The 20121-nt window shown below is 40.7% G+C and overlaps 1 protein-coding gene across 6 annotated transcripts in view; it reads left to right on the top strand.

Moving 5' to 3' along the window:
• ARHGEF10 (Rho guanine nucleotide exchange factor 10) overlaps positions 1-20121 on the top strand; it is a 114555-nt gene that overhangs the window by 13022 nt on the left and 81412 nt on the right. For all 6 annotated transcript variants that reach the window (XM_015284923.4, XM_015284925.4, XM_015284924.4 and 3 more), the window contains exon 3: positions 17779-17949. In XM_015284923.4, coding sequence (XP_015140409.2) covers positions 17779-17949 — 171 coding nt within the window. The remainder of the gene's footprint in view (positions 1-17778; positions 17950-20121) is intronic.

The following is a 20121-nucleotide window of genomic DNA, read 5'->3' as shown; positions in this document are numbered from 1 at the left end:
GATCTTGCTCTTCCCAATGCATTTGTTTGTTGAGACAAGATTATGTGGACCTGTTGTTAAACTCAGTATAGCTGTTCTTATTTTGGTAAAGTTGCTAGTACAGACTGTATAGACAGTGACTTTTGTAGTCTTCTCATCATTTCTTATCTGTTTCTCGTTCACATAGCTGTATGAAAACTTTTAACTGTGAAGGAGAATTTATCTTATTGTTGTTCAACCATCAATCTTCAGGAATTTAGGAATCATCATCCTAGATCAAAATTGCTTTCTCTCTAGCTTAGGCACTGCCACAGGCAGAGGCCTATTTCTAGATACTACCTAGGAAATAGGGAATGTGAGAGAAGCAGAGAGTTGTGAAATCAGCTTTTAACGGGTTAGGTTTCGGACAGCGTTGTTAACAGTTTTATTTATGCTCGAGATGTTGCTGAGGTTATTGCTGGCATAATGCTTTTCCTGTGCTTGTCCTAATGCGTGCGGCCAGGACTCTGAGTTTATCTCAGAGTTTTGTTTAGTGACAGTTACTGTGAAACTGTCTTTATCAGTTAATCCATCTCAAAAGAAATGTAGGGTTGTAGAGGAAGAGTCATCCATAAGGAATCGATATTTCCACTTGAGCAGGAGCTGCCAGTGTTTAAAGACAAGCAATAATTGTGGCAGCAGCTGTAACTTCGTGCAGTATATCAGCAAGTGGGGCACTCTGACAAAAATTCAAGGTTACGTAGTTCAGTACGATTCCAGAATTCAAAGCTCCTAATGACATGTAGAACTACATGTACCACATGCTTGTGTTGCTCCTTAATATGCTGGCATGAGACCTATTAACATAAGTTGATTCTCTGCTCAAGGTGCTGCTATATGTGATCTTGTGCCTGTGTACACTTTCCTTGTCATTTCAAAAGCTTTGTCAGAAACTTTCAGAATTAGACTATTTTTTGACTTCACTATGCTAACTCTTTTTTAAAAAAACATATTTACAAAGGGAATATCAGTGAGTTTTAATCAGTAAATTGTAACAGTTACACTAAAATACACTTTAATTCACTTTCTAGGTAGTTCTCATAGCCCTTTTTGCAGATGGGAAGCCGGTGAGATTTTTAGGGCCAAACACATAGCAGAATTAAAGGAAGAAGAGGTAGAGGACTGGTCTATAATGGTCAGTGTTTTGATGGAACGTGGTGTCTGCTCAGAAATGAAGAGCAACATCTGTCCGTGCCTTCAGACAGTGGACAAATGGGTGAATTACCCCAGCTTGTAGTGGTAATGGGAGATGATGGGGGATGAGGCTCCCATAGTGTACAAAGTACAGGTCTCCTGCAACTTTATAAAAATCTTAATTGCTGCTGTATAAGTATTCTAAAATTCTGAACTGGGATGGCAGATCAAATCACTTGCTACTTTTTTTCCCTTAAGTTGAAAGTTGTGTAGATTCTTTTTTATTTAAAGGTGTTCACCTTTTACTATAAATCTAGATTTTATTCTTGTCAAGGTGGTTTTCTTTGTTTTTGGACAAGTTACTTCCACAAGATTATTTTTATCAATCCTAATGTTTAGAAAGGATAAAAATAATGGTAAATCTGCATCTTTGCAAAAGGGACGGCTTAAGAATGTGTACGAAAGCTATACAATTAAGTTTATGTTAAGTAATGTCTTTTCTTCAGCAATAATCAACTGAATACATTGTTTGAGAAATGTGAAGTCAAGTGCCGTTAAGGTCAGTAATAGAGCTTCCTCTGCCACTATTTGATAAACAAATCTACATCAGATAGGAAAAAGAAAAGGGACTTAACGTTTATTTATTCCATTTATTATGCTTATGCAACACGTTTGCTTATAGCTGTTTGGACATTCCATTCGTGCACAGTTAATTAGGCAGTGACAAGTTGGTGCTAGTTAATTCCCTTACCTCAGAGCAAACTCAAGTACTAAGGAACTATTTAAAAAAGTCAAAAACACACCATATATATTCCTTCTTTCAGAATACATTACTTTAAAAAGATTTTTTTTTTCTAAGCTTGATTAAAAACTCCCTAGTATTTTTCTTTGAATATATTTTTATTGCATATATATGTTAGCAGATAGCAGGGAGAGGGGGATGGCTGCAGAGGCTTCCTTGGTAGCAAGAATTATCTGAAAAGTACTTCAAAATTGATACTTAACATAAAGAAATTTGATTAGGACTGGAAGTTACAATTATGTTTTTAATTGACTGCTGTAATGGAGTGTAGTTATCCAAACCTATCTAGACAGAAAGGACATGATGTGGACTGCAGACTCTGCAGCTAGGAGTATAAAGCCTGTAATTCCCAGAATCAGGAATTGCATTGCGCTCTAGACAAGTTGTCTTCATGCTGACCAGTGACTTGAATTGGGTATTTAATGCTTGAATGATGTTTGCTTATCACAGAATTGCAGGGGTTGGAAGGCACCTCAAGAGGCGATTGAGACCAACCCCCCTGCTAAAGCAGGTACCCTACAATAGGTCACATAGGTAGGAGTCCGGATAGGTCCTGAATATTTCCATAGGAGACTCACAGCCTTTCTGGGCAACCTGTTCCAGGACTCTATTATGGGACTCAGTGCTTTTGCTATTACTTTATTAGGAGATAACGTCTCTGGCTGTTCATTTATTTACTTGAAAAACATCTTGTGATCTTGCAAATAAAACCTTACTCTTTAGCAAGGACTTGATAGGTTTTGATCAGGGGTGTTCCACAAGGGGAGGCATCTTTGTGTGCTGCAGGGGCTGGGTACCTGAGCAGCCTCTTGCCTAAGGGAAGTGGGGTGGGGTGCTAGGTGTCCAACAGGCTTCTGAGTCTGCTCTTTCTTGTCTGAACGTGCTTCTTTGCTCTTCTGATACATGGCAGTATCCCTCCTATGATTTCCACTTGGAAACTATTAGAAAACATAGGGTGTATTTCTTCATGCTGAGTACGCTTGTCAGTGATTCATTCCAGTCATCCTAAGTTGCCTTTTACTACAGCTCTGAGACCTCAGCTCTGTTCTGTAATGAACTGAGTCTGCCAAGGTAGGTTTATGTACAGTGATAAGACTTGGAGCATGGCTCCATTGCAGTACAGTTCTGGAGTCAGGAAGAGACTTCCCATTTTGCTTCCTATTTATAGCAAATTAAAACGATTTTTATTAGAATGAAATACTGAAAATTCAGTATTCAATAAAAGGACGTAATGAGAATGAGTTTGACCATGTTGTCTCCATATCAATGCCAAATTCTCTTTACCTGAGTGACGGTCATCCATAGCTGTACGTCATCTGGGAAAGACGAAGTGCTGCTAAAGTTGGGTGTGGTGAAGGGCTGTTCTCACCTCTTGCCGACTTGTGCCACTGTTCCCAATACTGTGAGTAAAACCAGATGGGAATCTTTTGTTCTGTTCCAGTGAAGGTTGGAAACTTAAGATGTTCTTCAGTGGGACGAAATAAAGGCATTTTCTGATGTTCTTTAAGCTGAAAACAGGCTGACGGTATCTACTAGACTCCAGTTGTAAAAGCATTTTATACAGCTTTTTATGTAAATGGTCAGCTCTCTAGGGCTGCCAGGGGGATATTTCTTTATTCCCGTTATGTCCAGACATAAAGCAGGGAGGCCAAGGACTTAAATCTGGATATCCTGTATATGATTGAGTGCTGTGATTGTGTCTTCCTGCTTTTTTTGTGTGTGTGTTTGTTTGTCTGCCAGTGCCGGAACACTAAAATAGTCATAGTTCCTCTGTGCCTAACTAGGAAGTCTGTCTTGAATCTGAGAGCACTCCCCAGTAAGACAGAAGTAGAAACATCTCTACTTTCATAAAAGTTCCCATTGGGGTGACTGCATTTTCCATTAAAAAAAAAAAAAAAAAAAAAAAAAAAAAACAACGAGAAAGACCCTTTATTAGCTCTAGCAGGGAGCTGCTGAGTGGCTGCCATGTTTTGCTGTAGATATAACTGTATTTCTCTGCTAGAGGAACTGCTCTTTTTTTTTTCTGTATACTTCTTTTATACATACGTTATATATGTATATATATATATATATATATATGCATATGAGATTATTCAGTTAACTTTTCCCGTTAACGATGTTGTAATTTATTTAGATTTTAGCTGTTTTAACAAGCTGATTTTGTGACTGAGATGGAAATCATGCAGTTAAATGAGAGCTTTTGTCAAGAGAATCATTGGTATATTTTACGGTTTAGCTTATGGAAGCAAAGAACAGTGGGGGAAATGTGCTTGTTTTCAGGCTAGAGTAGGATAAAATATGTTACTTTGCATGATTGGGGGATTGAAATAAGAACACTGCTTAAATTAAATAGAATCTACACAGGGAGTTGGTCTTAGGCTAAATGGCATTGTTTGTTAGATATCTATTTTCAACATACAGACAGTTACAAACGATGGTAAAAGGGGAGCCAAGATTTCAGAAGAATGAGAACAGAATATGAATTGTAGTTATGAATGGTCCCTTGTTTTTGAAGCTGGCAGTAGCTTGCTGGTGTCTGACATCCCATTTGTAATAGAACAATTTATTTATTTCTGAAGATCACGTTGCTCTCAGTAAATAAAGGAAAATGCACTGGTTAAGGTAAGCATCAATTATTTCATGTGACAATTCAGACAAGCTGTGCAACAAAGAGTAACAAGAACGTTCCCAATGCAAAAATGCAGTTACGGTGTCACATGTCACTCTTAATTATGTGTTTTTCTTCAAGCCAAGCATATTTGAGAGTTGGAGGAAAAATGGAAAGAGATTAAACTTGTTACTGTTTTTAGCATCTACAAAGAAAACATAATTCATTGGGATGCAATTCTGTTGTTTTTAGTAATGTTGTAAAATATTTGCTAGATATCTGTACTTTGTTAGATGCAGTGTTCTTCACTGTGATAGAACTGAGAGGTTAACTTTGACATTTTGATAACATCTGTTTTTTTTTTTTTTCTGAATAACAATTTGTAGGGGTTGTTGTTGTTTTTTTCTGTTCTCTCAGCTAGTTTGCAATGTGACTTTGCTGCTTGACTTAACTTGCTCAGCCATGTGTAGGACAAGGCCCAGATACACTGATTGGGAAAAGCAAATGATGAAGAGATAAGGAGATTCAAAGGGATGCCAACAAAACTTAATCTTTGTTCTGGGGTAATTAATATTTTTCCTTAAGAGATAAATTAAAAAAAATGTAAAGGAATTGGTACTGATTTTTGAATATTCTTGCAAGGAATATTAAAGTAAGTTATAAATTCTTAAAAATTTCATACGGTGAGCCAAAATACAAGTCGTGGATTATTCTTAATATTGCCTCTTTCTCCTGTTTGTGGTTTGCATCTTGCACTAACTGGCCTAGATAAATTGCTGCCAAATAACTGAGGGATTTTGGTTTATTTCCTTGGCAGTGGAAATCAATCAATCCTTGTAGATATTCACTAACCATGCCTAAAACCTCTGTACTGACTCCATTTGTAGAGTTTACATAGACCGAGTAACTTCTTAATACATTGTTGAAATTCTTTTACCTTGTGTGTAAGAGACAGTAAAAACTTGTTTGCATTATGATGTCTTAGATAAAGCATCTGATTTACTGAATGGAACATTTATTAGGTGCTGCTTACTTTCTCTGTAGAGAGGAACTGAACAATCAATTCATAGAATCATAGAATCGCTAAGGTTGGAAAAGACCCACAGGATCATCGAGTCCAACCATTCGCCCATCACCAATGGTTCTCACTAAACCATATTCCTCAACACAACATCCAAACGTTCTTTGAACACCACCAGGGTTGGTGACTCCACCACCTCTCTGGGCAGCCCATTCCAGTGTCTGACCACCCTTTCAGAGAAGTAGTATTTCCTAATGTCCAGCCTGAATCTTCCCTGGCACAGCCTGAAGCCATTCCCTCTGGTCCTATCACTAGTCACACGAGAGAAGAGGCTGACCCCCAGCTCACTACAACCTCCCTTCAGGTAGTTACAGAGAGCAATAAGGTCTCCCCTGAGCTTTCTCTTCTCTAGACTGAACAATCCCAGCTCCTTCAGCCGCTCTTCATAAGGCGTGTGCTCCAGACCCCTCACCAGCTTTGTTGCCCTCCTCTGGACACGCTCTAGGGCCTCGATGTCTTTCTTACAGTGAGGGGCCCACAACTGGACACAGTACTCGAGGTGCGGCCTCACCAGTGCTGAGTACAGGGGGAATTCCCAGCAATCTGAGGAAAACATGCTTAACAAATATTTGAGGGAAGAAGCCATTTAGCCCTCTATGTAGAGTTTCATTATCCTATCCCATTCAAATAAGCTTTCCAGTAAAAGGCAACCTTGTCATAGTTACATGAAATACAGAAGATGATTTAATTTGCCAAAGAAAAGCCCATGTGTTGTGTTGTTAAATAGTCTGGGTGTTAGCTCAGTGACTTCAGTTAGGTGAAAGCATACTAATTCCTGAAAAATCTTCTGTGAAGCTGGTACAGGTTTCCCCGCGGTCTGGAAGATCATTACCTTTGTGCTCCATGGAGATGCGCACACTTAGATAGGTTGATAGGTGACTTTTCCAGACTCTGTGTGGCTGTTGCAGGGAGAGACAAAGGGAAATCTGGATGCTTACACACAGTGTTGTCCTGTGAGCACTGAATTGGTTTGGGGAAAGCTTCCAAAGGGTCTTTGCAGTCTCTTCTATTGCAAAGTGGAAGTAAAATTAACTTTGGCTGGGAGCATTTTTACATATCTAATTATCTGTTTTGGTGACTCCCCTTGTGTTTCTGCATGAAGAACGTTTGCCAGCTAATTGCTTAAGATTTCTCTTCAGCTTGGAAGAAATCCCTTCCTGATGTCCTATGTGGACTGGCTGCAGCTTTGAAGCACGTGTCTTGGTTATGGCGGCTGTTTTTGACCAGTATTAGGGCCAAGGCAGAGCTTCCTTTCCTCTCCATGAACAACAGAAGGAGGTGATGAGAAGGGATCTGATGCTAATGGACTGTAAGCTCCTAAAGAAACATTATCATTGCCCAGCTCAAGCCTGCATACACTGAGGTGATAGGGTTTCTGATCGAAGCTGTTAAAAGGATACTGTAAAACAGGATTTTGAAGTTTGGTTAATGAGCTTTGTTGTAAGAACAGTTTTCATGAGTCTGCTTGAATTCTGTGCTTGTACCTTTTTGACCTGTAGCTGAACCTCAGTGTGTTTGAGCAAAGAAGACAGACACATTAAAACAACAATTAAAACAAATGCTAAGAAAGGGAATATTATACAACTTGAACTTGACCTATGCCCCCTTCAATGAGCTGCATTAGCCAGAATTTGGGAGTAGCTGTGTTCCTGCTGTCTTGTGTCTGGGGAGTTGCCCTGCTGAGCCTGTAAACCAAAGCCAGATGATTCACACCAGCTTCAAGCTGCCCATAGATGTAGGCAGACAATGTTGCTGATATTTATTGTTAAAATAACAAGGTAGAAATGGAGTTTGTAAACAGAGGATTAATGTCTACGTTATTGTTGACTTCTTCCTCCCCATTACTTTTCTGTGATAATGGATTTGTCAGATTTGGTGTGTATATTAAACTTTGCCTACATGTCAGCCTATCTGTTTAGTGTTCTGTAGGCTGGAGAAAGAGAATGAGTAGGTGAGAAGCCAGCTGAAACCCAAAATATTTCCAGCATTTTTTCCTTAATTTACAGGACATAACCATTCTGTTCTAGACTGTATATTTTTTCTGTTGTATCAAGTGATAGTTTCTGTAAAAGGTAGATTTATAGATTGTTTCTTCAGAATACATTGAGGAGAAAATGCAAATAGCAGTTAAAGCTCAGTTTAATTTTAAACATGTGAACAGGTTGCCTGCACTACTTTGAGAGCATTATTAGATGGAATTATTGTTGTGAAGGAGTAGCCTATCTCAGCGTGTCCAAAAAGACAAATCACTCCTCAAAGCAGCGTGCAGCTTCTGGACCACACCTTGGCCATTACCGCTGAAGGTAGGAGGCTGAGCATGTGAGCATGCTTTCAAGGAAGTGCAGTGCTTTTAGGTGCACAAAGCTCTGCTTTTAGGAGTGATTGCAAGTGCTTCAGTTTTGAGACTGCTGGTTAAAGGGTTGTTCAGCCCTGGCTTAATCATCCAGGGAACAGGCATTGTGGTGGAAGGATGTTGCTAACATCCAAGGCATAGCATATTTCAGATTTTACTTTGGGTGGGTTCCAGCTCTAATTAGTATGATATACATTTTTTATACTGTATGTATTTTTTCTGTGGAAGTGGGATCTCATGGTTCACCTCTTTCAGTCCCCTATAATAAACTGACACTTTTTGCCTCACTAGACAACAAAGTCATTTCAGTCTAAGGTATTATCAGATGATGCAGCAGTTTCATGTTGCTAATTAAACAGACTGTATTAGAGAAATGCATATTCCTCAAGTAATTAAGCAAGAACTGCTTCGATGTAAAAAGTAATCATTTGGAAAAACAGATGTAATAGATTAAAAAAGTTGAGAAGTAGAGGCCAAGCTAGATTGTGGAGCTCTCTTGTGGAGATTTCTTTAACAAATGGTTATTTTCCCACAGATGCATCCACTATGTGGTCAAAAACAGTTTTCCTAGAAAATGTTTATTTTTGTGTTTGAATTTCTTTTTTTCACATGGCACGTGTGTCCTGTGCTTAGCCAACATGCTTCTTCCTTCATCTTCCAAAGAGGAATTATTCATTTTTCCAATGACTTGTTCTTCTGCTGTTTGATTTCCATTTTATTGAAGTTCACTTCTTTTTTTCCCATATGTGTACTATCCTTTTGGCAGCATATTGCAGGACGACTTTGGCAATTCATAAGCACAGCAGCACTGGCTGAGCTCTGCTACACATATCGCTGTCAGCTGCCATATCACATCACCTTATTTTGAGGACTTAGCTTGCAGTGCATCCCCAGTGTTTCCTGGTGAAATTTTAGTGGCAGAATCTACAAATACAGTTTTGAGGTGGAAGAAGTCAGGTCATCCAGGGACCGGGCTGGGCTGTTTCCAGTCACAGCGCAAAGTTCCAACCGTCACCAGAGCACTGAGTGTGAAGGCAGTTCATGTAATGGTCACAAAATGCTGTTTTTTTTTGTAGCAGGTTTTGTAAACATAGCGTAGTAAGCACTGAAAAGCATCTTGCAGGATTGCAGAGGTGAGCTTTTTACATTGCTAAACAGCCTAATTAGTATCAAACATTCTTGTTTTAGCCTGTTGGATGATGCTTCGAGTTGTTAACTAACTTAAAGCTTAATTTTTAGCACAGTGAGCAGTATGTAAGACTTTCTGGTGTTTGTAAATCTTTCCTGTTGTCTTTTCCTGCAGTCTTTTTCTTAGACTTGAACAGGCAGATTCATCATTCATTTGACTTCAGTTTGGAGTTTGCTTTCTGTCCAGAAGAGTAATGTCTGTTACACGTGATTGACAACAGTATCAGTATGTAATACATAAATTTACGACATACGAGAGAGGAGGTTTTGCTTATTTCTTTGTTGTTTATTTGGAGACAGTGCCTCTTAATTGGTGTGGTTTTGCTTTTGTTACCATCACTGGAAATACTCCTTGTATGCATATGTACTATTTTGTTTGTCGTTGATGTTTTTTGTGATTACTCTCCGTAGAGACCTTTATTGCTCACACTGTGGTCATACTTTGGACGTGTGTATGAGCTTTGAGTAATTAGCAACGTGCTCATGCCCCCGGGACCTCTGTTTCCTGTAATGCCAGCTTAGCACAACTGCACGTGACTGGGGAATGATAGCCTCTGGCTCCCATCTGCTTTCCAGGGAAGGAAATGGAAGAGTGCCCACACGTGGTTTTGAATACCCTGTTTTGGTTTAGACATTTTTTTCCAGCAAAGCAGACGCTTTCCATCTGTGTGACTGTGCAAGGAGCTAATTTATGGGTACTGGTGGTGTGCTGGAAAAGCGTGAGGAGCGCTGCAGAGGCACTTGCTCCTGCTATGGAGGAAGGGTCTCCATAGGCACTGTCATGCCTGACCCCGTGTCATTTTGAGGTCAGGCTGTGGCTTGGAGGTACTGAGGCTGTTTTGTAACTCCTGGCAGCCTGATGGAAGCCAGGACAGGCCTCAGAGCTACTCCTGCCCACACTGATGGAAGAGCTGGGGCCTGGAAGAGGCACAGGAAGAGGCCATACACCGCCTTGCTTTCCAGGGGTGCAGTGCTGGGTCAGTGTGACTGAGAGTGTGGATCTGCACTTTTGTTTGCCAAGTCGTAGAATCATAGAATGTCTTGCATTGGAAGGGATCTCAGGGATCATCAAGATCCAACCCCCCTGTGGCTGTCAACCTCCACATTTAATACTGGACCAGGCTGCCCAGGGCCCCAACCAACCTGTCCTTGAACACCTCCAGGGACGGGGCATCCACAACCCCTCTGGGCAGCCTGTTCGAGTTCTGCACCACTCTCTCTGTAAAGAACTTCCCCCTGAAGTCCTCACGTGATGAGGTAGCTCCTGGGTTTTCATGTATTGTTAAAGATGCCAGTGAGTAAAAATGTTCCATGAGTGGTGTTTCTGCAGCCTGGCTTTGTCCTTAGCAGTTGGAAGTGACTGCATGGGCCTCGAGGAATGTGGAGGTCGGTGCTTAAGAATGTCCTGAAAAAAAATTACACGTGCATGCTCTAAAGGACGTAAAGGTATTTATTAATGGAAAACAGAAGTTAGAAAATCCTAGCGTGAAAGTTCCTTGGATGATACAAGCCTGTGGAAATATGCAATCAAGCAGTTAAATTCTATTACTTTAAAGCAGTGGTGTTTTTGGTCTTGAGTCCTCTATCCCTCTGCTGATCCCAGCACTGTCCTTGCTCTTCAGGCTCCTCTGGTCCAGCTGAGGAATTCCCAGGTACTTGCCCTCCTCAGCCACACAATAAGAGCTCCTTACATCACCTTCCTTCTCTCTGTCCTTCCCTGTCCATCTGTTCTGCACACCACACACAAACTAGCTGGCTTACTTCTGCACCTTTCTCCCTGTGTGGGCGTTAAGTGGACTAACACAGAGGAGAGAGATGCAAACTAAATACCAGAGCAAAAGAATACTTGAGTTCAGTTTTCTTTTCTGATACTGAGGAAATCACAGTCACACGTGGAAGATATGAGTGGGTAGAAAATATTTTGTTGCTTGCTAGCTGTAGGAATGGAGTCTAATTCGTGCTGAAGAGCTGTCAGATTATCCAATGATGACCTGTTAACACCCTTTAAAACTTTCAGCTGAATATGAATCATCTGCAGCTTTTGAAAGATTTACAGGTTAGCCAAGTTGGAAATTTTTTACAGGAGCAATTAAGGCTGTTCCTAGCATTTCTCAGGACAGACAAATGTCAAGCCCCTGTTACAAAACTTCACCTGAAGTAAAAACTGAACAGCTCTACAGCCCACTCAGCTGTGGGAATAGTCTGCATGGTGTATCTGGGCCCAAATATTTAGTTTTGCTGAAGGATAATTTTAAAAGCTGTTGTAATGGTTTTTAGTCGTGAGACTCTGAAAAGGAATGAAGTTCACAGCTCCACCTTTGATAAAATGAGAATATTTGTATGATTGTGTGCATTTTTTTTTCTCCCTGCAGCTTTAGTAGCAGTTCTGGTTGAGGCTGGCTTTGAAAGAGCTGCTTATATACTTTACTCATGTGAGAGCTACAGTTTCTAGGAAAGTTTTCAGTTTTCCTTCAGGAATCAAGATTTTTTAATGTATATATTTGGGAATCAAGTTTTCCTTTTTTAATATTCCTACTGAATGTGAATTTTTGAGGCTTTTCATTACTTTAATGAGGATATTTTTACTTCTGTTTATCCTAATGAAGAGCAGTCTCTCAGTTTGAAAATAGCAAAGTGCTAAAATCTGCACGGTTCTATTTCTTGTTGCTATATGGTGTCTTATGCTTATTTTAAGAGCTGGGCAGACTGTTGAGAAATAAGTCTGAAAAAAATGAACATATCATTAGTTTTATGTGAGGGCTAAAGAGGATATCTCTGGAATGCATCAAGGTGAAATAGTACGCACTTGAGTTGTTATGCCTGTTTGTTTTGCTTTGTAAGTTATCTCTTTTTTTTTTTTTAATACAGATAAGTGTTACTATGACTGCACTCCTAATTATATAGAAGTCGTCTTCCAATCTCTCAAGGCACTTTTAAAACATTAAAACAAGTGTGTTCATGAACAACTATTTGATAGTAGCATGTCTGTTTCCCAGGGTTCCAAGTTTATTGTCACAGTGTCCCAGACTGCTGAATTGTTCCTGCTTAGGGTTCTTCTTGTATCCTGGTTTGCCATGGAAAAAGCTCAGTTAACTTCATAAGGACCAGCTCCAATTTTCATGGTTGCAAGGCAGGACAGAATTTTGCTTCTTTTTTTCCTCCTGTTTGCACTGTATTCAAAGTGTATACACTTGATGGCAAGTACCATACTGTTTTGTCTTATATCTCTTTTATTTCTAAATGGAAATTATTGGTGAAACTTCACCAGCCTCATCTCAGCTTTAAAATTAAGGTCATTCTCAAACTTGTAACTATTTAGCTATATTACATTCAACTGTAAGTAGCTTAAGGAAAATGAGTGGAAAAGCAGGTGATGCCAAGAACGTTTTGGAGTTGGCTGAACAACCAAAAATTGTTTAAATTTGCTTATGCCTTCACAGGTCTCTGTAAACACAGCTTGTTTTTAAAGTAAGCTTAAGAAAAAGTAGCTTCACTGAGTAACAAAGGATGGAGAAGTCATAATTCTATTTGCTTTTTTTAACAATTATAATAACATTTATTCCTTTTTCAAATTCAAAATTTACATTTTCACACTTAACCTAAGGAAATTTTTCCACGTCAGATTCCTACCTTCTTCCCCCCCTCCATGTTTTAAAACTCCAAATTTAGGTTTTTAGGAAAGAGAAGTATTTCTCTGAAGCATTTGCAAAGCAATTGCTGGAGAATGGTATTGGCATATGCTAAAAAAGTTTAATCGATTACTGTATTCTCATTGCTCTGGCTGGCACTTATTAAGTTAAGAATGTGTGCAGTAGTGAAAGGGCAAATTGAATTTCTACTAAGTAATTAAGTTATCCGAAGTAATTTTGGGTGGATTTTGTAATACTGATATATCGCCCCCTCCCCCCTCCTCTCCTCTCCCCACCCCATCCCCACCCCTCCATGTTTTTCTGAAGTCACAATTGCCTGGAAATCAATTTTTTTTTTTTTGTTTTGTTTTGTTTGATCATTTTGAGTTACACCTAAGTGATTGGAAGAACTGGAACACTCTCCACAAGCATTAAGTTTTAAGTGGGTTTTTTTTTGGTAGTCAGATTCAGCTCAAGTTTAACTGTTCTTCGTGTCGTCCTAATTTATTGTAGAACTGAAGCTGAACATATTCCAGGAGCTGAAATTTGTTTTCACGTGTATATACTTTTTTATGTAAGACAAACAACTGTAGAAACAGTACATATTTTCAAAACTGTAGTTATACAAGATATTCTTTTTTTTTGTCTGACATAATCTGTGTTTATCTGCAGCGGTGAACAGTTCTTTACTTGAAGCAAAGGGCAGTGACAGAATCACAGAAATGCAGATTGTCTTGGGTTGGAAGGGACCTCAAGGATCATGAATCTCCAACTCCCCTGCTGCAGGCAGGGCCACCAACCTCCACAGTTAATACTAGACCAGGCTGCCCAGGGCCCCATCCAACCTGTCCTTGAACACCTCCAGGATGGGGCATCCACAACCTCTCTGGGCAGCCTGGTCCAGCCCCTCACCACTCTCATAGTAAAGAACTTCCCCCGACATCCAATCTAAATCTTCCCTCCTTCAACTTAAAGCCATTTCCCCTTTTCCTGCTGCTACCTACCCTTTCAACAAGTTGACTCCCCTCCTGTTCCCCTTTTGTCCCCTTTAGGTACTGAAAGGCTGCAATGAGGTCACCCCGCAGAACTTCTTTTCTCCAGGCTGAACAGGCCCAGCTCCCTCACCATGTCTTCTTAGAGGAGGTGCTCCATCCCTCTGATCATCTTTGTGGCTCACCTCTGGACCCTCTCCAACAGTTCTCTATCTTTATTGTATTGGGGGCTCCAGACCTGGACTCCAGATGGGGCCTCACAAGGACACTGTTGAGAGGGACAATCACCTCCCTGTCCCTGCTGGCCCCCCCTCTTCTGGTGGACCAGGATACCATTTGCTTTCTAAGCTGCAAGAGCATACTGCTGACTCATGTTCAGTTTTTCATCCATCAGGACCCTCAGGTCCTTCTCTGCAGGGCTACTCTCAGGACTGCTCCTTCTAGTCTGTAGGTATGCCTGGGATTCCTCTGGCCCAAGTGCAAAACCTTGCACTTTGCTGTGTTGAACCTCATTAGGTTCACCTGGGCCCACCTTTTGAGTCTGTTGAGGTCCCTCTGAATGGCATCCCTTTCTTCCACTGTGTCAACCACACCACTCAGCTTGGAGTCATCAGCAAACTTGCTGAGGGTGCACTCAATTCCTTCATTGATGTCATTGATAAAGATGTTAAAGAGCACCGGTCCCAAGACAGACACCTGAGGGACGTTGCTCATTACTAGCCTCCACCTGGACATAGAACCATTGATCATCACCCTCTGTCTGCGGCCTTTCAACCAATTCTTTATCCACCGGGTGGCCCACCCATCAAATCCACATCACTCTGATTTGGAGATAAGGATGTGGGGGTGGACCATGTCAAAGGCCTTGCTCAAGACCAAGTAAATGACATCGGTCACCTTCCCTTTGTCCACCAGTGCCATCACTCCATCACAGAAGGCCACCAGGTTGGTTAGGCATGACCTTCCCCACAGTGTAGCCATTCTGGCTGTCTTGGATCACACGCTCGTTCCTCATGAGGATCTGTTCCATGATCTTCCCAGGTACAGAGGTGAGACTCACAGGCCTGTAGTTCCCTGTGGTGGCTTCCACCCTCAGTTTATTTTTTCTATTAGAATACTTCAAATGAAACAGTATGCCCTTGAAATTAGAAGTTCAAAGGAGAGTATTTTTATGTATGAAACTAAGAAGATAATTTCTTTTTGTCTTTTTTTTTTCTTCATTCTTAACCCACCACTGATACAGTTTAGGGATTTTCTCCATCCTGTACTGCCTAGATATTGAGTTCTACACCTTGATCATTTCCTGTGCAAAGTAAATGTTTGTATACAAACAGTTCAGCATTAGCAACTGTAACAGAAAAAAATAGGTAAGACCTTTCAAAATTTTTTTTAATCTAAGTTGAGATACTTGATTCTTATGTTAGATTTTCTTTCTTCCACATAAAATATGAGTTGTTTTTTGTAGGAGATGGATAGAAAGGCTGAAGAGAAGCTGCGCGTTAGTTGACCAGTGTTTGCTCCTGGTTCCTGAGTCATTCCTTTTGCTTTTAGTGTCTCAAATTACCTTTTTTTGCTGGTGGCAGTTCTTGTCTCTCTCTGACAAATGACACTGAGCTGGACTTGTGTGCCTGGGGAATTGCATCGGTGTGAAAGTGCTGGAGTAGAGAATTGCCAGGCATCTGATACCTAAGTTACCTTCATATGCCCTAAGGAAAAGAATGGGTCCAGAAGGCTCTGGAACTGGCAGCCGTAAAACTTCATGTTGCTTCCTAGATGTCTGCTTGTATGACATGGATATTTCTTAAATCTATGCTCTTCTGCTGATTTCTAGAAGTGACCTCCAGTGAGCAGGTAGATTCAGTGTTCTTACTCGAGCCCTCCTTAAGCAACACCCAAGTTTCCACAGTGGCCAAATCCTGCAGAAATTATCAGAGCATGTTCAACTAATTCCAGTAACCCTGTCTTCCTCCTCCCAGTATGCAAAATAAAGAAGCGCTCTCTTACATGCTTGTAGCACTTGCTGCTTATCATCACTTCTGTAGTTCAGCAAGAGGAGTGGCAGGTGGCAGTGTGTGCAGCTAAAAGTTGTAATAGTCTGTGATTTTCTTGCATCTGCTTACTTATCTGTCTAGTCTGGATGGCTAACCAATACTTCACATGCTGGTCATAAATAAATAAATAAATAATTCTACTTGGAAACCCCAAACCTTACTGGGCTTGAACTACAGAGATATACTGAAACCAAGACAACAGCAACAAAACCTTTTCCTTTCATTTTTCCTGACTGTTGAGCCGCAAGCAGTACAAAGTCAAGTTGGGTGGATGCTGAATCGGGAGGAGTTCTGTGGTTGTCTTGAGTCACTTGGAAGAGATCTGTAGAATTTTTTTCATCTTTCAGAAAAAAAAAAAAATATATATGTTAATGGACAAAGGCAAATATGAACAGCCTTAATCTAAAGGCTGACTTCTTACAAAAGAATTTTAAAAAGCATCAAAATTAAATTAAATGTCCTGCTGCCTGAACCATAAACTGTGACAATAAATGCAGGATAACCCCTTTCTTGTTCTTTAATATTTTTGTAATTAGTTCACTTTCTGTCCTACAGAGAGACTGCATGAAAGATCTTGTTATTTGTTGCTGTGATAAAATATGCTGGCTCAGCCTGCCTGAAGAAACAGAAGCCTTGGCAAGAATGCTGATTACCATGACAATCTAAGCAGTCTAGAGTTGCGGATTATGTGGGCTTTATTGTAAAGATATAAAACAAGTCCTGGATGGTAGAAGAGCTGATAATATCATCCTGACTCAGGACATCCAAGCACCCTTGCGAGACTTTGTTTTTAATAGCGTGTTACCTGAAGGAGGGATGGAAACCTACAAACTTCATTTATATGTTTATAAAGTATTTGTGTATTTACGTAGTTAAATATTTATTTTTGTTTTGTAGCTGTCTTGTTATAACATTTTTAATACAGGGCTGAACTCCTGTATAAGAGCGGTTTTGAGGAGGAGCTCGGGGGAGAGGTCAGCTGGGCCAAAGACTTTCCACAGATGATGTTTCTGTATGGAGACTTCCAATAAGGAGTTTTCCCTCCAAGTGGTAGAAAAGTAGATACGGCAGGTCTAGGCAGGGGATGAGGCCCTTATGTCAGAAAAGAGAGAGTCCTGGGAAGTTTTATCTTCCCTCCCTGCAGCTGCATGGCATCTCCAGCATAAGATTTGGGTGTATGTACAGGTTTCCTGTGATGCCAACACACGGTAAAAATAGCATTAGATAATACAGGAAAAGGTTTTAAATCCTTATGGTTTCTCTGTGCTCATGCGGATAAGAACAATAGCACCAAGCTGTTGTTCAGCTTTTCTTTTCACTCTCCACGCTTGGATGGAGTGACAAGTCTGTGCTGCAAGGTATTCCTAAGAAAAGACAAAAATGCTTCCAACACTCCCATGTTCTAGCCATGTTAGGATGAAATGGTTTCAGTCATTACCATTTTCAAAGGTGAAAGCTGAAATGTCAACCCTCCCTTCACCAAAATGCATTTTGATGACTGAAATGAGTGGTAATGGTGTTAACAGGTTTATACCAATGACTTTATGTAATATGTTGTCCCAGACTGGGGTAGGAACAACTTTCTTCTGCTCTTCAATGATGTGTACGAAGAAAGTTGTGAACACTGGCATTCTGATTTAGAAGTTTGAATTAGAAAGGAGAAATGACTTGGTGTCCAAAGGTCCCTGCACAACTGTGTTTATTTTCTACTGCTTTCTTAGTAATTTTATTGTTTATATTAGAGTATTTGTTGAAAAGTGATGAGGTTATCAGTATGTCAAGAACTTTGTTTTGTTCCAGCAACCCAACATTCTAAGGCATTGCTGTATGAGTTCCGTTCATAGCATACAGCACCTGCTGGTCATGTGAAGTCATTATTAAGAATAAAAACAGTTTAAACTAAAGACTGTCTTTTTGCACAGTTCTAGAGCATGAACCCAAAGCTGTGAGTACAAATGATGAAGAGGAGGATGAGGGTGAACTGTTTGACTTTGACAGTGGGGATGAGATACCGGAAGCAGACAGACAAGCCCTTGTGCCACCTCCTCCTGATCCTGGAAGTAACACAGAGCACCAAGAGGCTAATGTCACAGGTGAGTCAGCCGGATGGGTTCTGCCTCCATTAGGCAGGATTGGTCATAGAATTTAAAAAAAAAACATGTAAAAAGTCTACCTGGACTTGTGCAAGGCCTTTGATGTGGTTCTACACTGCATCCTTATCTCTAAATTGAGTTTAAAGGTGGTGATGGATAACAGGTTGGGTGGTCACAGCCAGACAGTTGTTGTAAACAATTCTATATCCAAATGGAGGCTGGTGATGAGTGGTGTCCGCCAGGGGTCCATCTTGGAATTGGTGCTTTTCAGCATCTTTATCACTGATGTAGATAGTGAGATTGAGTGTACTCTCAGCAAGTTTTCAGATGACACCAAGATGAGTGGTGCAGCTTACACAGTAGAAGGGATGCCATCCAGAGGGTCCTGGACAGGATTGAGAAGTGAGCCCATGTGAACCTAATGAAATTCAACAAGGCCAAGGGCAGTGTGTTGCACTTGGATCAGGGTAGTCCCAGGTTATGTGTACAGACTGGGAGAAGAACTTACTGGGAGCAGCCCTGTGGAGAAGGACTTGGGAATTCTGGTGGATGAAGAGCCAGACACAAACCAGCAGTTCTTTTGCAGCCTGGAACACCAACAGTATCCTTGACTGCATCAAAAGGGAGATGGCCAGCAGGACAAGGGAAGTGATTGTTTCTCTCTACTCTGCCCTTGTGAGGACCCACCTGGTGTACTGCATCCAGGTCTGGGGCCCCCGGTACAAGAATGATGGGGAACTGTTGTAGTGGGTCCAGAGGACAGCCACAAAGATGATCAAAGGGCTGGAGCACCTCTCCTGTGAGGAAAGGTTGAGGGAACTAGGCTTGTTTAGCTTGGAGAAGAGAAGGCTTTGGAGAGACTTCATTGTGGCCATCCAGTACTTGAGGGGAGCTTGTGAGCAGGATGGAGACTGACTTTTTACACAGGCAGATAGTGATAAGACAAGGGGGAATGGTTTTAAGCTAAAAGGGGAGAGATTTAGGTTAGATGTTTACTCAGAGGGTGGTGAGGCACTAGAACAGGTTGCCCATAAAAGCTGTGGATCCACCATTCCTGGAGGTGCCCAAGCCAGTTTGGATAGCAGCCTAATCTAGCGGCTTTCGTCTCTACCCATGACAGTAGGGTTGGAACAACATGATTTTTATGGTCCTTTTCAACCCAACCTGTGATATAATTCTATGATATGAAGAGAGATCTGTGGAACAGCCGTGCATGTGTTTTCATTATTTGTGCTAGCTATACTTGTGGTAGTTTTGATAAGTCAAACAATGAACACGTGCAGTTCCTGTGGGGTTTCCCATCCATGTCCAGTACAAAGCAATGTATTGGTCTCTGTCATAGCGCCATGCTACAATAAAACTTTGCCCTTGCAACTGTAGTAGGTGCGGATGAATCCAGATGAGCTGCTTTCACAGCTAAGCTTTCTGGTTGCTGATATGCATTAAAAAATGGAGTCAGAGAGTCAGAATTTTGTCCATAATAGGAGTCTTATTTTTTTTTTTTTTTACAACACTTGCAGATGTTTTCAATCCTGAGGTATGTTCTGGAAAGTACTGTATTCTGCTCGAATTGACAACAGCTGATTTTGCTGACTTTGATCCAGTTTTCTTTTGTCAACAGACACTGTGCTCATGGCAATGAGAGATAAATAACTGATCAGTTGACTGTGCAGTTTGACGACCTGGAACTTAAATACAACCTTTTCCTGAAAAATTGTTGCTCACTTTCAAAGTCGTGCTTCCAGCTCAAAAACTTCTTATCCCTTGGGATCCAGTTCTGTAGCTTGCTTCAAAATGGCCTTTTGTTCCACTGCATTTTAGTTCTCTAGAGATACCAGAAAGAAGTGAGTTTATTTTTAAGGAGGAAAACTTGGAAAGTTTTTTCTTTCCCTTTTTCTTAGCAGAGCATTTTCAGCTCCCTGAAGAGTGTCCCTCCAGCAAGCATTTTCTTTGCTCATGGCTATTCCTGAAATGTTTCTTACATTTGTATATATGAGATACAAATTCCACTAGAAAATGACTTCAAACTTCAGGGCTTAAAGCTGTTTGCAGGTATGTTTTTATGGCAAGCAAGAAGATATCCTGGTAACCTGTCAGGAATCTCCTTATCTAGTATTTAGGATCAAGTTATTGTTTTTCCATAGGCATCCTTGTAACTTTGTTGTTTTGCTG

This window comes from Gallus gallus, chromosome 3, assembly GCF_016699485.2.
Source record: "Gallus gallus isolate bGalGal1 chromosome 3, bGalGal1.mat.broiler.GRCg7b, whole genome shotgun sequence".
Lineage (NCBI taxonomy): Eukaryota > Metazoa > Chordata > Aves > Galliformes > Phasianidae > Gallus > Gallus gallus.
Note: the sequence above shows the minus strand (reverse complement) of the source record. Positions and strands in the feature narration are given on the sequence as shown.